At 46.4% G+C, this 16,712-nt stretch overlaps 3 protein-coding genes across 3 annotated transcripts; 1 reads left to right on the top strand and 2 right to left on the bottom strand.

Moving 5' to 3' along the window:
• Positions 1-1,199: 1,199 nt before the first annotated feature.
• On the bottom strand, positions 1,200-2,564 carry BJ212DRAFT_1411912 (uncharacterized protein). Its single transcript, XM_041337496.1, has 3 exons — positions 1,875-2,564; positions 1,683-1,805; positions 1,200-1,626 (listed from the first exon to the last, which is right to left on the bottom strand). Exons 1-3 carry the CDS (start codon positions 2,220-2,222, stop codon positions 1,285-1,287), a joined length of 813 nt encoding a protein of 270 aa, XP_041185169.1. The 5' UTR covers positions 2,223-2,564; the 3' UTR covers positions 1,200-1,284.
• A 51-nt stretch (positions 2,565-2,615) lies between these two features.
• On the bottom strand, positions 2,616-3,690 carry BJ212DRAFT_1411911 (uncharacterized protein). Its single transcript, XM_041337495.1, has 3 exons — positions 3,419-3,690; positions 3,213-3,310; positions 2,616-3,067 (listed from the first exon to the last, which is right to left on the bottom strand). The coding sequence occupies exons 1-3, from the start codon at positions 3,639-3,641 to the stop codon at positions 2,972-2,974; spliced, it is 417 nt and encodes a 138-aa protein (XP_041185168.1). The 5' UTR covers positions 3,642-3,690; the 3' UTR covers positions 2,616-2,971.
• Positions 3,691-10,945: 7,255 nt separating this feature from the next.
• On the top strand, positions 10,946-11,865 carry BJ212DRAFT_624908 (uncharacterized protein). The gene is made up of 5 exons (XM_041343687.1): positions 10,946-11,169; positions 11,223-11,353; positions 11,411-11,474; positions 11,549-11,693; positions 11,746-11,865. The coding sequence occupies exons 2-5, from the start codon at positions 11,239-11,241 to the stop codon at positions 11,767-11,769; spliced, it is 348 nt and encodes a 115-aa protein (XP_041185167.1). The 5' UTR covers positions 10,946-11,169; positions 11,223-11,238; the 3' UTR covers positions 11,770-11,865.
• Positions 11,866-16,712: the final 4,847 nt, after the last annotated feature.

Here is a 16,712-nt window from a genome sequence, read left to right as displayed (position 1 = left end):
GGAGTCTGGGATCTTACTTGTATAGCGCGATTATTTTCAGCCATCAATGAAGATGGGAGAGACGAAACTCGTTGAATGGCCGAGCGAGGATTGTCAATGTTGACTCATGTCTTCTTAGGTTGCCAACTACCAGAAGTGAAAATTGTAAGGGAAGGTGGGCGTTTGGATTTGGAAGAGCTCATCCTCTGAAATGGGGCTGTACTACCACTTTCAATCTTGATGTCCAGAGCAGATTCAACCTTCACAGGTTCTATTTTGATACCAGGATCCTCTTTGGGCTTTCCGCTTCAAGCAGGGAAATAGGTTGTTGCGAATTGACATGCCTTCCAGTCATGCGTGCAGTACCGGAACTCAGAGAAACGTGCATGCATGTGATGATAAAAAAAAGATTGGCCAAAGGTGTCGGTCTTGGTCCATGTTGTCCCACAGTGTCCGTAAATTTTCATGGTCGTCCATACTGTGCATGCTTCGTTACACATCGTCTCTTGATCCTCTGCTGATGCCATGCTGCTGTCCTTTTGAACTAGGTAGTGACATGGCCCCGGGCCCAAGTTATCATCCACATTGAGTGCTTCGAGGACACCACGGTTCTTCTTCTTCTCATTGGTCCAGTCCACCTTTTGATAGAAGACCTTCTGTGCCAGTGGCTGGTCGATTGTCAGTTCATCGAGCAGGGGGTATGGGTTGATGTTCATAACAAGAGCAAGAACTGGGTCCGAGTCGTGGGTACTGTTGTGCTGGCGCTTCGATGAGCCTGCATCAAGATGCTCAAGGAGTTGCTGGTATGACTCGCTGGAGAATCATTAAAAGTGTCGGGATTTTAATTAAAAGACTTATGAAGCAGATTGTAGTTCACCTTCAAGAGAAGCAACCTTGCCTTCTAGCTTGTGTGAATTTTTGGTCAGTGTGACTATACGTGCCTTGAGAGACAGTTTGTCTTCTGTTGAGTCTGCATGATATTGAAGTCATTGATAGAGACTGTTTAAACCTGTTTTTATGGTTATGTGCTGACTATATGCACATCAAATGAAGTGTGACATTTACCTCTGGGCTCATGCTGCTCTTAGAAGACAAGGGGGAAAACCCATCAAGCAGGGAATATCTGCTAGAGGAGGACATTTCAGAAGAGGACTCAGACATAGTGACTGGATATCGGATGGTAAGTGGGACGAAGCAAGGACATGATGACAACATACAAAGTTCCATCTGGGGTGCTTAGTCAACCAACCCCACAGCAAGCCCATGTGATATACTTCTTTGCAAGTACAGATGCTCATATTATCATTATTGCTGGTCTACTATTTGCTCGTCCTCTTCTAAGTACCCACCAAGGTAAGTCACATCTGCACCGGGCTTTTCAACCATATAGAACCGGTCCTCATCATTGAGTTTATGCAGGACCATGGCAACAACAGAATGAATCAATTTGACATTCACGACGATTGTGCCAGCATCGCCAAGGTATTGGCAGGATATGAAAGTTGTGTGAGACTGTCGAAGGAGCTCCTGGTGAGGGAGAGAGAACAGTTTGATAACTGCGAGAGCTTCAACAGGCCTTGTGTGGTCAATACAACACTCAATATAATATTGCACTTCGCCAACTCTGGGTTTGCCATCAAGCATGATCTAAATATGATTGTAATTAGACAAGAATTCATGAAACTAGAGAAGAGAACCCATACCTTGACATTTTGTGACTGTCTGGCATTGAAATGTGTTTCTTTCCAAAGAGAACGGGCAATTTGTCCGTTTGGGAGCTGTAGATGAGCCCACTGACAAACACGAATGGTGCCATCATTTGAAAACTGTTGAAGGATGGGCGAATCAAAGCAGGTACGTTCAATGTAGTCTCAAATAGCCCACCCTTCATGAACAGTTGTTGCATGGCTTGTCTGATCTTGGCACTTCAATAATGCATATCCACTTCCGAGATCTTTTGCAAAGCGGGGAAGGTGTTTCATGTCACTGGTGTCAAGCGAGGGTATGATGGATTTCAAAGCATTGATTTGTGCATGGTGGATTGCATGCTGACCAAGGTTTGCATATGGGTTAGAAGGTTGCTGAATTTCTTCAACGAGGTTGCCAATCATACACTCCATTGTCCATTGAGAAGCGCAAATAAGGGGGCCCTTTGTTTCCACTTCATGTCCATAATGATCAATAGCGTGAACACTTTGCCATACAAAGTGGATGCAAGTAGGGAGACACTGATAATAGATCATTTTGAACTCTTTTGACCAGTCAAGGAACAATCTGTTGGCTAGACAGAGCTCGTCGCGTGAGATTGAGTGCTGGGAGATGAAACGGACAGCATGAACAAGCCTGCAAAAATGTTCCCATATATCATCTGGCAAATGCTTATACAACACCGCTGGTCCAAGTCCATAGAGGAACAGCCAGAATTCCCATGCCTTATACCCACTATTAATCTTCTCAGTGATGTTGCGTGGGACATGATCAAATGAGCCAGGGAGGTAGGGATGTGTATCTGCAACATCCTTTCCAAGGGTTTTCCAGGTGTTTCCCATCAAAGACACCCAGTACCATGATGCCTTTGTGTCTGGTGGCTCACATTCTATGGTCCCATGCCAGAGTTTGAGGAGCAGATCGGGGAGGTTGAGCGAGAGAAGGTGCATTATGTCAGAACCAAAACACTTCGGAATTCCAAGTGTTCGTTCAGCAGGAAAGCCAAGGAATATGGAGGGTTTCGAGATGCCGGTCTCAAGTCGGCGTTGTTTGTACTCTGTCTCATTGGATGATTGTAGGACATAGATCAGATTGTTCCAATACATCTCTGCAGACGCACCCCAAATGTTGTTGACATTGACATCAGGATGACTGCAGCCGGCGATGTTGTAATCGTGTGGTTTCAGCAGCACAGGATAGTAGTGTGCGCAGCCCATTTTGTGTCATCCTCTGAGCCCGCAGTATAAACGACAACCATTTTTTCCGTGGTGTCCAACAAAACCATTCAGGTAAGCAAGTCCAGGTCCGTTGGCTGTACCAAGTGCAAGGAACAGAAACGACAAATAATTGATGTTACGAGAGGCATCCCATATTTTGAGGCCTTCCTTCTGTATTGCAGCCAAGTGGTGGAAGCCCAGGAATAAGAATGAGTCAAGATTTTGAGGTTTCTTGGGTCTGGGAATAACAACACCTGGAAGGACGTGTTTCTTTTTGTAATGTGAATCGGGAGAGCAATCAAATATAACCCAAATCGCAATCCAACAATCCGATTCCTTGCATTGGTAGAGCTGAGCACCATCGATCGACATCATAAGAACAACGTCCATGTCCTTGATTTTACCCTCTTGCACCACATTAATGTAGTCGGATCCATCAAGGAAATCCTCATACACATGGACCTTGCCCTCATTTCACTCCAACTCTTCGAATATTTTCCAAGTTCAAGCTTCACGGTACTGCATATCAATGGCGCTCTGAGGATCACAAAACATAGCCTGGAGTTGTGGGCCGATGGGAACAGTTGGAAACTGCTTGCATGCGACTTTCTTCTTGCCACTACTTTGCACAAGAATGAGCTGGTCATAGCATGAAGAGCCACATATCGGACAAGACTCAAGGTGTGCAAATTGACCTGTGAAACCGACGCACAAATTGAAGCACATATCATGCATCATACCAGAGATGCCACTCAGCTGTTCGACAGCTTGCTTGGCTTGGTAGAGCATTGGGAAGTCTTCAATATCTTTGGATTCCATCAAAACTTTGCACACTGCTTCATAGTCCTTCTCCGCATGCAACAGTTTAAGATAGAGCTTAACAGCAGCCTTGAGATCAGGGTCTTCATCAAGAGAAAGTTGGTGTTGTGGAGGATTTTGAATGTGTTCCACAGCTGCAGCATTAAGTCCAGATTCAGGGTCATCCAGGGAAGCATTGGCGAGTCCGAAAATAAAGGCTAATGAAATACGCAAGTCGTCGAGGGTGACATTCATGTAGACATCATTTGCAAGTGTCTCCTCATCTGCATCAAGGGGAGGTGGGACATCAAAGTGTGGAAGTGCAGGAGGTTCGTCTCAATTAACAATATCATCCTCATCAGGGATTTCTTCCACAGTCGGCCTGTGTGGACTTGATGGTTGTGGTAAGTGAAACTCTTTGTTTCCTGTGTCAAAATCAAGATTCTGTCAACACATATTTAGTTAATCTAGAGTGAAAAGGCAGAATATCAGGCGCACTGATTGAGAGGAGGGACCTGCAGAGTGGCTCATGTCAGCTGTGCGGCTAAGAAGAGCACTTGGGGGAATATTTGCACGACTTGCACTAATGCGGCCTTCATCATTGGCCCTGGATGGCTCAGGGTCAGAGTCACAAGCATCTCCTTGCTCTGTCTCACCCTCTTCTTCGTCAGAAGAGATCTGGTCATTGAGAGAATGTGCTGCACAAGCTGCTGCAGCCTTTGGATTATTCCTCCTTGACATGTGACGGAGCCATGTTGATTTGCTGACATGAGTGAGAAGGTATTCGTGATCAGCGCAATCACAGTCACAGTAGTAGTCTTTCTTGGAATGGGGCATTTTGCAAGTTGTCAGCACGAGAGTGTGTTCGTGTTTTACAGACAGAGTGCCACAACGGCACAACATGATGGGAGACACAGACCCAGGAGAGGATGAGATACTCTAGATGCAAAGCCAAGGATGCATACTATTGCGTCCAAAACTTCGCATCTATTGTAGCTTGATTGTAGTGCTTTGTCAAAACACTGCGTTACAGGCTTTACAGCTTGCTTTACATGTAACAGATGTTGTTGCAGTCTTTGCAGTGTGCATTACAGGTACAACAACTGCTTACATCATATTACACTCTGGATTTGCCACGATTTCAGGCGGTGTCACGCTGGGCTAATATTCACACAGGTACAACCGATTGTCGATTCTCACTGGGGATAAGTACTTACATTTATCTTCAAGTTGCCCTCTGAGTGGAACGGCCCGGATAGTATTACCCCATCCGCACATCTCCATTCCTTGCCCTATTCAGATTTTGGGGTTTGTCTTTCTCGCTATCATTTGGGTCGTTTCCCCCCTCAGTCGGTTATCTCTTGGAAATGTCAGACATTGCGGGCCCTGCAGCTGCTGCTCTGGCATCGCTATGCTCTGACGACGTAATTTTCCTTCAGTCACTCCCTAAGGCAGAACTTCATGCTCATCTTAATGGATCTATACCTATCAAAACAATACTGGAACTTGCACAGCAATACCCGCATTCTAGTGCACAGACAACTGAGGTCGCAGACACTATCGAAAAACTCAAGTCTGGAGTCATCTTGAATGAAATATTTGACTTTTTCTCTTTGATGCCCGCTATCTACGCTCTAACGTCGACTCCGGAAGCAGTCGCGATCGTTACTCGTGCAGTCCTCCAGTCGTTTCTGAACCCCACAGGTGATGGCGCGGAAAGCCCTCAGTGCACGTACCTTGAACTACGGACTACACCTCGTTCGACGGCACACATGACGCGAGAGAAGTATCTCACAATCGTGCTTGATGAAATAGAAATGTATCCTGCTGATCAGGCAGCCCTGATCGTGTCCGTCGATCGTCGCATGAGTGACTCGGACGTTGAAGAATGCATCAGTCTTGCCATCGAGATGAAGAACAGGGGCAGAAGAGTCGTAGGCATTGATGTGTGTGGAGATCCACGAAGTGGCGACATGCAAACTTTCACTCAGCACCTATCAAGAGCTAAGGGTGCCGGTCTTGGGTTGACTGTGCACATCGCAGAGGTTTGTGATGTCTACACTGGTGCAAGCGGCTCAACAATGAAATTCGGATTTGTAGTCTACAAAGAATACAACGGAAGATTCTCTGGCACTCCTTAGTTGTCGTCCTGATCGACTCGGACACGCGACATTCCTTTCAGATGAACTCAAGGCTTTGTTCTTCGCGGATATTTCGCAGCCTGAGACGGAATGCAGCTCATTGTCTGAATGTGCAACGGGCACAACAAACTCCCACACACCAGCCGGACTCAGAGATCCCTCCCACCCTCTCCATGCCAGATTTCAAAATCTCAAAGAGGGTTATTTCCTGCGCTTTGTTTCAGATAGCACTGAGTCCGAGGAAGCAAAAGTGCAGATGTCTTTCTGGGCCGATGCAGAAAAATTTTCCGAGCGAGCTGCGATGAAGGATATTCAAGAGATGATCAAACAAGCGGAGTCACCCAATAACACGTGCGCGAACGGACGGTACAAACCATGCATGGAGATATGCCTGAGCTCCAATCTTCTGTAGGGGACCATGCATTGACTCTGCGAGCTCTCGATTCCAATCTTTCTTTTAGATGTAAAACTGTCGCATCCCTCGACGCGCATCATATTCGCTATTATCTAAAAAATGACCATCCTATCGTCATCTGTGTAAGCAGGCTATCTTACGTGTCACAGGCTCTTTCATCTAACGCTTTGCATTATCAACAGACCGACGACGCGCTCCCTTTCAGAACGTCTTGCCTTGGAGAGTACTCTTTACTTCTAGCGCAGCCTCCGCTAGGTCTCGGCTTGAGCAGAGATGATGTAGCTAGAGTTGCGCGGATGGGCATGGATGCCGCATTTTTGAGACCTCGTGACTGAACCAGATTTCAGTCTCGAGTACGACGTCGAACTTAGATGAGATGGATCCCGACTCTAGCCTAAATACTGGTCGTGTTACAGAGCAGGACGGCCGATGGCCCGACCTGTGAAGAAGAAGAAAAGTATCTGCACGATGCTTGCGAAATGGAACAGAAGTGCCACCTACCTTTTACTTTCGATTTCTAGAGGACTTCGCTTCACCAGGTGATATCGCCAATAGGCCTATCATTTCCCTCGATGTGCTCATCGGTACGGGAGGCAAAAATGATACGTTTAATGCATGATCGTTTCGCTCGTCAATTGTTTGAAGTTTCGATGTCCTAGCAGTGAATAAATATCGGAAAATCATACAACTGCACAGCAGATAGTTGCCATGAAATAGAATGCGACATTAGATTCCTCGTCCGCCCGTTACCTTCAATGTATGGCCAGTCACGTACGACGCAAGTGGTGAGGCAAGGCTGAATAGACCATCACTTAACTGCAGCAATGATTACAGCTGATTGCAATAACAAAAGGAACATCATGATGCGTTTATTTAATGGTTGTTTGTGCCTGTTTTGTTTTGTATGATACAAGGCGTTCAAACGTTCAAACTTGATAATCACAAAGCACTGGCCCGCGTCAATGCTTAGCCGCGTCAAAATAGCTACGCCCTGGTATAACTTATTTGTATCTGTTTCATGTAAATCCGCCTATCCTCCGGAATACATACTCACTTCTATCTGCATCAAAATCACTATGGTGTCATGGACCTGCTTTCGGCTCAGCGGACTGGGATAGAACCGGTTGTGTAACGGGGACTCCGATCATAAGCGGTCAGTGCGGACTACTAGTCATAAGGTAGCCCAATTATTCTTCTCTTCCATTCCTTTTCTTCATGATACAATGTCACATTCACTCACCGAGCACCTCGACAGAATTTTTGCTTTCATTATCCGAGCATGAGGTTCTTCGATTCTTGCATCATGCCGCCTGTGGCATGTCCACACCATCGGACATTCCAACCATTGACTATTTTCATCTTCTCACAGCCCTGTCCATATGTCGAGACATGCGTATTCTTGCTGTCGTTAAGCCGGACGGCTCAAAGTACAACAATTACACTTCCTGTCCCTTATGCTGTTGGCCCTTCATTACGATCAATGGGAATCTGTTGTGCCACATCGGAGAACTTAACGATCCTGACCACGGAAGACACGGTACATTCGATACCCGGCTTGAACATCTGCATTGTACGCAGCCTGACTCGACAGCATGGAAGCACCTCCAATCTCCCCACCCTGCATACATAGCAATCTGTATCAGATTCCTTGACCCGGTTGAATTGGTGTAATTTCAATTTTGCACCTTTCGTCAATGTCACGGACCTTCTTTTTGTTGTTGTAGAGACAGCCGCGAACACATCCCCCTCGTTACAAAATTTCCCGAGGCATGCCCGCGTTTTCCTCAGGCAGAAACCAACCACCACACAGTGCAAAGCACGCCCTCCTTGATTGCGTTGGAAGGATATCAGGAACTCTCAGGCGACTCGACGGCGATCACAGTTCCTTTTTTCCCATTTACCTTGACAATGACCTTCTCGTGAAAGGTTTTTTCAAGTTGGATGCACATCCGCGTGCTGTATTTGACGGGCTCGCATCTTGGTTGCTCCACTGTTATCAGTATTCCAAGGGTCATTTACCGCACTCCGTCTATGCTCCCACCTGCATATCCTCCCAATGGTAGTGGATGCTGAGGCCATGTATCGATATCGCTCCCGAACACGATACATTCTAACACAACTCCCTACACATGCTGGGTGCTAAAGCTGCCGCTCACATCATTTTCTCAATGCTTCCCTGTTCCCACGTAGTTACCTAAGGGCATGACAATGCCACTGCAAGCTGCCTCCTGAAGGCCTGACGGCCTGGTGCGATTCGGATCTTCTGCAATTATTTGTTGTCAGATCACAGGAGCAGCCCCAGCTGGGCTCAGATTTATATACTAATGAAGTTCGGCAATTATCCTAGAATTCCCATTAAATCTCGCCATGCGTAGACGGAACGAGCAAGGGAAGTTACGTCCAGGCCTGTGGCCTGTACCTGTGCTTGTACAGAGTGTTTTCTATATCACCGTCCCAAATTGCGCAGGCTGTTCGACATATGCAAGTTTCGTTGTTTGAATCTGCGGATGGTCAACCGGAATTGCAAACGACTCAAGATTGACAAGGTAGATTTCAATTTTTACTTGTTGCTCGAATGACCATTGGTTTTGGCAGTCACACATTCCCGTTTGGACTTTGAGCCTCATAGGTCAGTTGGTTTGGTTTAGAAGAGTAAAAAGGAAATGAGGTGGTGCCCACTGCTGACATGAATTACAATTGATGCTCCGCTCTGCCGTGGCGTTGCTGACGCTGGCCTGCCCTCTTTTCTAATCCTCTTCCACGTTTATTTCTGTACGCACCTCTCGGACGTTGACCTCGAGTGTATAATAGGTCAGAACCATTATACCATAGAAGGAATTCATCTAGCCGTATGGCGCAATCAAAATTCAACGTTCCATATTTTAATATTGATCCCTGGCCTGTACTCGTTCAAGCCAGATCCGGCTCCGGGGTGATGTACATGCCCTATTACATTTACAGCAACGTTCCATTCTGCTCCACCCTGCTCCACCAGAGGTTATTTGCACGCGGACTCGGACAGGTTGGTATCAAGTATTGGCTGGGTGTATTATGCCTCAACTTGAAGGCCCCATCACTGGTGGTCATCTATACCAAAACACGCTCAACCCACACGGGCAACGCTATGCTCTGATGGATGATTGCCTCTCCACAGTGTCTAGATCTCGAAGTTTTTTAATTCTAAATTCCCTGTCTGGCCGGTACAATTGTAGGTCAAAACTTGAGGAAAAGGAAGTACCTCTTGATAAAATCGTCGGTCAGTTCTATTCGGGTGGTGGGTTTCCAATTCAAATCATGCTTAACGAGTACATTTACAGAGTCGGCGCTCATTTGTGAGGAGATCACAATTCCATTCTATCAAGTAGCTCTGCACTGCAGATACGTTTCGCCGCAGCGACCAAGCAACTCTCATGTCGTACATTAAGCACCCACACGTTCGACACAGCTACTCATTCCCATGGAATGTCGTTCCGAACAATTTTTAACTATTCGACACTCTTCTCCGATGACGCTCGGGTCTCGAGTGGTTGCATTACCCGGCTCCGTGATAAGAAATAGGAGACTCTGGATCGCCGATCATTCAAGTTTGCAAAAGGAATGTGGTAGAATGAATGTCTTGTAAATGCAAACACAGCCTACCTTATCCAGCCATGTGCGTCAAGCGTGGAAGTACGTTCGAGAAGAAAACTCAAATGGGCGTGCCTGTTATCCGGAAATATGCCAACTATAAGGCTTCTTCTCTGATCGCGCAGTCTCAGTGGCTGGATAGCATGCTCGCCTTGCAATGTTGTCAACGATGGCCTCGTTGTCTTTCAAATTTGAGGTATATCCCCTTGCTTATTTGCGTTCCTTGCACGATGCTGAGAACACCGACAGGTATCCGTCATAGTTTTCTATTAGTGGCAGCCATGGTCACAGTCCATTATTTCTTTGTTTTGGATGGGCTTTACGGCGCCCTCTAGTTTCTTTAATCTCCACCGTATTGTCCGTGATCACGACAAGGTCAGTTGAATCTTGCGCAAGACTACACCGATATGTTTTGACTTCATGTTTTCCAGCCTGCTCTCATTCTCTATGAAGGAGGCTCTGAGGCATGGCCTAGCCAAGGGCATCTCGCTGTTCGGGCTCCGCGCTGACAATGCCAACTTAGGTTACATCCAGAGATAAGAGGCACCGGAAGTACGTATTGCTCACAGGCACCATCTTCGGGATGATCACTTTTCTGAATTCCTGGTAAATATGCGTATCCATAGTTTTTCTTTCAAATACTCATTTGAGCTTTCCCTGCAGTTGGATCTTGCCGACGCTGATCGAGTGGCCAGCCGCTTTATCAGGAACTGAACTAGAGATTAGTAGTAGTGCCTTTAACGATGTACTGAGTGCACTTCTGTCGAATAGTTCGGCTTGATATGGTGCGTGCGATTCGTGTTATCATTTTTTTATCTCATCACTCTTGTTTAGACATCGCTGCCCTCTTCAATGGCGCTTCTTCCGCAAGTTATGACGCGGGGGTACACACAAGCAGTACCTTAATAATTATAATGGAGTCTCGTACAGGGAGTCGACAAGTGTGTAACACTTTTTTTCCATGTATTGTTGAAAGCTCGTGACAGCGTATTTGACAAGATGATCTTTTCCCCACTGTGAACGATTATCAAGATTGCAGTTGGACTTGCTTCCACCAGTGTTTTCGTGCCTCTTGATGTGACAATCGACCTTGGTCGTGACCTTTTTGGTTCCCCTCCCCGGGGTCTTGGGAAAAAAATATACCATGACCCTCACCGCAGGGGTTGACTGCGGAGAGTGGGACGTTTCTATCTACTCTTATAGTGCCTATTCAAGCATAGTTTCATTTCCCACTGGGACAGCGTCGGCTTGACGATGTGGGAAGTGGTAGTAAAGTATCCAAATGGCAAGCAAATCATTCCTATAATTCTAAGCAAAGTATCACATCGTGTATTACAGGAAATAGCTCTATGTTATGCACCACCTTTACAAATGCAATCACTCTCGAAATGAACCAGATACTGAGGGCTTTCTTCCGACAGTTGTATTTCCGCAGCTAGGCTCCCTAGGTTTCAGCCCGTACAAGTTTGGTAAGCGAACGAGCCTGCCCGTTTACTATGTGCTCACCAACATAACTTCCCTCAAAGATATTCTGATGGCAGGCCATGCTAAATATGCGTTCCTGCCTACAACTGTTTGCGAGGTTGTGCTGTACGTGACGACAGTGGACGCATATAATCAAGGAATACACTCGGCAGCAGCAGCTGATCGTCGTCGTTTCGAAGACTCGAACACGGCTCTCACAGAGCTCATCGCGAGTGCGATCAATTATCAAGCGGGGAGCGATTGAGGCTTCCAGACCAATGTTATCGGGACTGCATAATTGTTTGTGTTGATAGCAATTCAACGGATGTCATTTCCTGTCAACTGGTAGGAAATCTGCCACTGCTATGCTTAGACGTAAATAATCTATTGACTGCAGAAGGCTATTGGAGTGAGGTGGTAGAACTCAGTGACACGGAAAGCTGCGATCACCTCTTCTGGCGAATATGGTGATGGCTTCATCCCTGGTAGTTTCCGAGATCTGGTTTCTCCGCCACTGGCGGTCCTCCCTGGACAGAAATACCTTCCGGTGTTGCTACGAATGGTCGGGAAGAAGAGCGTCCCATCTACTTGTTTCTGTTTGTCATCTTTACGATGATGTGGCTTGTTACCGATCATATTGCCGCCGGATTCAGTCTAAAGAACGAACTGCAATATCCACAGGGAGACGATGTTGTGTTTGATTACTGCGACCCCATTCACCCTGTCGCGGCCGCTGGGGCTGATGGGCTAAAGGGCAGCTGCATGGTCCTGAGCACCATGATGGCTTGAAGAGGAATGAAGGGATTGAGATTCGGTACGCGAAAGAGGGAATTCTATGAAACAGCGTATCCCGACGGTCCTGGGACGCAGCCTACTATAGTGCTGGAACCGCACCCTAATACCTTGCAGATACTAACGCATGAATTACATCGATGGCATAACAACTTCATATAGCAAGGATGCATATAATGGATTCCAAGCGCCTGGAACGTAATAGCGTCTGCGCCGATTCGTTGAGGTGTTGCACCATTCATACTCGGATCTATCGTCTCGTAGTCACATAGGGTGGTTTCCATCGGGCTCTGGCTTGTAGTTAATGCGATCTCCGTGTTCCAACCTGAACGGTAATGAAGTGCTCAAAGCTTAACCACCCAAGCTTCAGCAAACATACTGTGGGAAAGTGGCCTTAAACCGCCGCAGTCATCCGACATGCAGCCCTCCAATACATTGAAGTCCCTTCGACTCACACGCCCTCTCCTTACCTTTCAAAGCTCGAAGGATGTTCCAGGGTCACTGCTTGCTGAGGGTGTGATTTGTTACGGGTATTGGAAATTAAGCGCATTTCTCCCGGTGATGCCCCAGTGAGCTTCTTCGAAGTATTCATAGCGCTGAAATTCAATTTATTAGCAAAAGCAAACTGAGCAGGCAAATCAACGTATACATATGTTGCTACCATCTCCGAATCTGAACCTTTAACAAAGTCACAGAGAAACGTTGGATCTCATACATCTCCAGTATGTCCTTGACACTAAGTTCGCCTTCAACCCCCCGAAGACCCGTCCAGAACGAATCAAAATTTAAAGGACGCGATGTATCTGAATTGGCTTGCCATGTTGGTAATAGCTGCGCTGCTGATCATCTTCATTGCGTGCATCTCGCGCATACACAGTATTCATTCGGGTCACGGGTTCCGCTCGAGTGCTTCTGTAGTCCAGGCTGCGTCAGTGGTGTGCATGCAGCAAGGTTCGTGTTCCGTCAAGTATATAAGTGAGTATATAATACTTCTATCCGAATGGCAGAATAGAATCTGCGCCTGCGTTTCCTGCGATGTTTCACGTCCCGCCCAACTTTGTACGCTTCACAGTTATCATCAGTATTCAGATCGTTATCCTGACATTTGGATACGGATTCCTTGGTGCGGTTGCCTACTTTGAGTACCTTGCTCCATCCGATTCAGTTTGTGAGTTGATGAAGAACCATCCTGGAGAGTTAACAATGGTCGTCACATTGATAGCAACTGTACTATCAGTCACCGCTGCTACGTCTGTCTACCTTTTGCTCTCTCAGACTGATCATTCAGTAAGACGTGATTTTTTTCCGCTAGTCTTTTTATGCTCTCGGTCAAAGAGGCACTAAGACATCGAATGTGGAAGCCCATTTCTCTAATTCACCTGAGCACTGGTGTCGCTTTGGCACAGGGCTCTCATATTCTGAAACACCGATATATAGGCTTGACCATCTTGACGCTGTTCATCTTCGGGATGCTGAAGCTCTTAACGGCCGGGTGCGTCTTCTCTGGAAGCATTGCCGAGATCCTCTCATTTGAATGGAGTCATAGGTGGACAACTCTCTTGACACCGGCCTACTTCATGTGGCCAGTACAGTTGAATGGATCCGAACTTGACATAACCGGAAGCGCGTTTGCCGCCTTGCTTCGCCAAGAATTCTTAGCAAATGGTCTTAGTGTGTATTTCTACTCGAGTTGACGAGTGGCTTGTAAAATGGGATAACCAAGTCCAGGACAGTGCTTTCGAAATCCTCGACGTCGGTGGAATGCTTAGTGGTGTTACTGCTGCAGGGTTTACCTTTGGTCTTCCTGGGACATTCAATTTCAATGGCGCAGAATATAATGTATCTACTCGTAGGTTCAGATTCTTAGGTTACTTGAAGCTGTTTTGCGATGATGTATTGTGGATATAGGGGGGATTGTGCCCACCATTGAGGAGTATTCCGGCTCGGATGGAGTTCCGGGTGCCAATGGTACTCGTCTTGGATTTTCTGGCGGAAATGTTACGGTCAACACAGGAGCCGTACCTGGATCACACCCCAGCGTGCCTATTCCTCAAGGCTTCAGCAGGAACTATTCCATGTCGCAACAAGGGTTAACAGCCAATGTCAGCTGCCGGGCCATCGACTCGAGCCAAACGCAGTACCTTTGGGACGCGAACAACTCTTACGTCATCTATGCCAACGCAGCTGCTTCAAGTTCGAACAATACCATCACCGGTCTCCGCTTGTGGAATATCAGTACCAACTGTGGTACCAGTAAGTTTGGATCTTGGACATCTCTTCTCACGTTCACTGACAGCTTCTAGATGCGCTGACAACGTACCAATATGTGACCATGGTCGATGCAAATGGAAATACGAACTCATCAGGGAGTGGCTTCCTTCCGTCTGTTGTGTGCCAAGGACCAATGAATGTGAACCAAACTTATACAAACTTCAGTGAGCAATTGAAATATGCGTTTGGAGTCATTGACCGAATCTGTTCTTGTAGCCATTCTTACACAGGGGTTTTACAAGTATGGGTTCCTTAAAGCAAGCGTGTGCGATGTGGTTCCCCTGTTGACCACAGTCCGCGCCGATTATTCCAACGAACAAATTTCTTCGGAGGTGATCTCATACACTCCTTTCCAGCTAGAGAATGTCGAGCTACTGTCGTTTATCGCTGGAGTTGCCAGGTTTCAGTCGATCAACTCGCAGGGACTTACGAGTAGCACGATTGGGGATACCTTGTACTCCGTCTATTCCTCGACCACTATCGGATACATCAATAACAATCTCAATGACACGCAGGTTTACCTTGAGCTCGTCAGTTCCATGACATACAATCTTGATCCACCTCTTATGACATCTTAGGAGGATTACTGGCGTGGTGTTGTCGAATTTTCCGCTACGGTGAGGTCACTGGTCCGTTCAATATTGTCTAAATTGACCTAGCATCATTTCACAGTTCCTTCGCTCTGGGTTCATGGCCACAGGTAGCTTCCTAAATAATGAGATCCCGAACAACCTCTCTTCCCAAGTTACTGGGACCATGTTCATATCGACAATTGGCTGGACTCGCTGGCCTAAGAATTCGCCGACATATCTGCTCGCTACACTTCCGCTCACCATTATCACTACCCTCACTTTATTCTCCGCGTTGTACAGTATTCTGGAGGCCTGGAAAGAGCATCATGGATATCGCGGTCACCACAGGGCCCACTTCGACGTGTCAAACACTCTTCATCTTATCATGGCATGCGCTGCTGGGAGTCTCCCACTCAAAGATTTCGGCAGGAAAGGAATTGTCAACAACGAGGGCGTGAAGGTGCAGCTGAAGGAGAATGGTAACAAGAAGATGTTTGTGATACCGATCAACCGTATTCGTTTGTGTCGAAGGAAGAGCTGGTGTGATTTTAGGTATCATTGCGCTATGGCAGTCGTCACCTGAGACATGGTCCAGAAAAGGTCTATGGACAAATGCGATACATATCCCGAGACCTTTATGAATGTATGGACTTCGAATATGTCCCCTAATTTGAGCAGCATCTGTCGCAGACTCTTACTTGGCTGTCCTCGGGTGTCTTTTTCTACTCGTACAATCGTTCTTACTCTGTCTATGTTACATAAGGCACTTTAGTGAGGGGGGTAAATGTAATTATTTTCCGGCCTCGATGGCCCCTGTCTAAATATATTACTTAAACTGAACAGAATGTTCGTTCATGCGTCTCTCAAACCTTGCAGCCTAACCAATAGGTAAGGTCCTTAAGCCCATGAGGCAAAGCCACTGTCAATCTCATACTATTCCGAGAGTGTACTATGATGCACTCTTATTTGGAGGCTGGTCGCCACTGCATCCGATAAAATACCACGTTTCGAGCATTAACTCAATGAGCTTAAATTTGTAGCCAATAATTGGTCTTTTTCAAAGACGACCGACTTAATATAAGTCTTTCGTCTTCGAGTGACAAGTGACTTGACAGAACTTGAATTCTGTACATTAAGAATAAATAAGCTCCAAGCTTGTAAAACGGTAAGAAATCAATAAAAAAATAAGAAATGATTAATTCATTGGGCATGGATAGAACAACAGGAAGTGGCATGCATATGGGTGTGAACATGATGAGGCCCGGGTATAGATTATAGAGAATGAAAGTGATTGCATTGAGATATAATCACTGTTGATGAACTTGGGCGCCAAGCCAAGTAAAATAAGTCATGATTAACTTAATTGAAGGAATGTGGTATTTTACTGATGACTCTTGAGCGCCGCGTATCAATGGCTTGAAGAGGAATGAAGAAATTGAGATCCGGTATATGAAAGCTCAAGAGTGAATTCTAAGAAACGGCTCAGGCTGGAGATAGTCCTGAATTCTAACTGCAGCCTACCATGGTGCCAAATGCGGTGACATGACAAGTACACTATGAGCCATTAGACATTTTAAGATAAATGCAATGATTTCTAACTAACATCCCAGTCTCCCTCGCACAGGCCATCTCGGATCTGTCATCTCGGGTCGCTTGGACTGCAACGCCGGAACCGCACCACGGTATATAAATGCCAGTACCGAACCCGCACCCTAATACCTTGCAGATA

Source organism: Suillus subaureus, assembly GCF_016647635.1.
Source record: "Suillus subaureus strain MN1 chromosome Unknown BJ212scaffold_353, whole genome shotgun sequence".
NCBI lineage: Eukaryota > Fungi > Basidiomycota > Agaricomycetes > Boletales > Suillaceae > Suillus > Suillus subaureus.
The sequence above is the reverse complement of the archived record's forward strand: the minus strand, read 5'-3'. Positions and strand labels throughout refer to the sequence as shown.

What these genes read in the sequence shown, in the direction of transcription:
- BJ212DRAFT_1411911 (XM_041337495.1), bottom strand. Translation starts at nt 3,641, where the DNA reads ATGATGCATGATATGTGCTTCAATTTGTGCGTCGGTTTCACAGGTCAA. An exon ending in CGCCATTGATATGCAGTACC is followed by an intron (nt 3,311 to 3,418) that starts GTGAAGCTTGAA and finishes ATGTGGTGCAAG; the next exon opens with AGGGTAAAATCAAGGACATG. An exon ending in ATTGTTGGATTGCGATTTGG is followed by an intron (nt 3,068 to 3,212) that starts GTTATATTTGAT and finishes TACAGAAGGAAG; the next exon opens with GCCTCAAAATATGGGATGCC.
- BJ212DRAFT_1411912 (XM_041337496.1), bottom strand. Translation starts at nt 2,222, where the DNA reads ATGATCTATTATCAGTGTCTCCCTACTTGCATCCACTTTGTATGGCAA. An exon ending in AGACAAGCCATGCAACAACT is followed by an intron (nt 1,806 to 1,874) that starts GTTCATGAAGGG and finishes ATCCTTCAACAG; the next exon opens with TTTTCAAATGATGGCACCAT. An exon ending in GACAGTCACAAAATGTCAAG is followed by an intron (nt 1,627 to 1,682) that starts GTATGGGTTCTC and finishes AATCATATTTAG; the next exon opens with ATCATGCTTGATGGCAAACC.
- BJ212DRAFT_624908 (XM_041343687.1), top strand. Translation starts at nt 11,239, where the DNA reads ATGCACCACCTTTACAAATGCAATCACTCTCGAAATGAACCAGATACT. An exon ending in TTTCAGCCCGTACAAGTTTG is followed by an intron (nt 11,354 to 11,410) that starts GTAAGCGAACGA and finishes CTTCCCTCAAAG; the next exon opens with ATATTCTGATGGCAGGCCAT. An exon ending in ACTGTTTGCGAGGTTGTGCT is followed by an intron (nt 11,475 to 11,548) that starts GTACGTGACGAC and finishes GTCGTTTCGAAG; the next exon opens with ACTCGAACACGGCTCTCACA.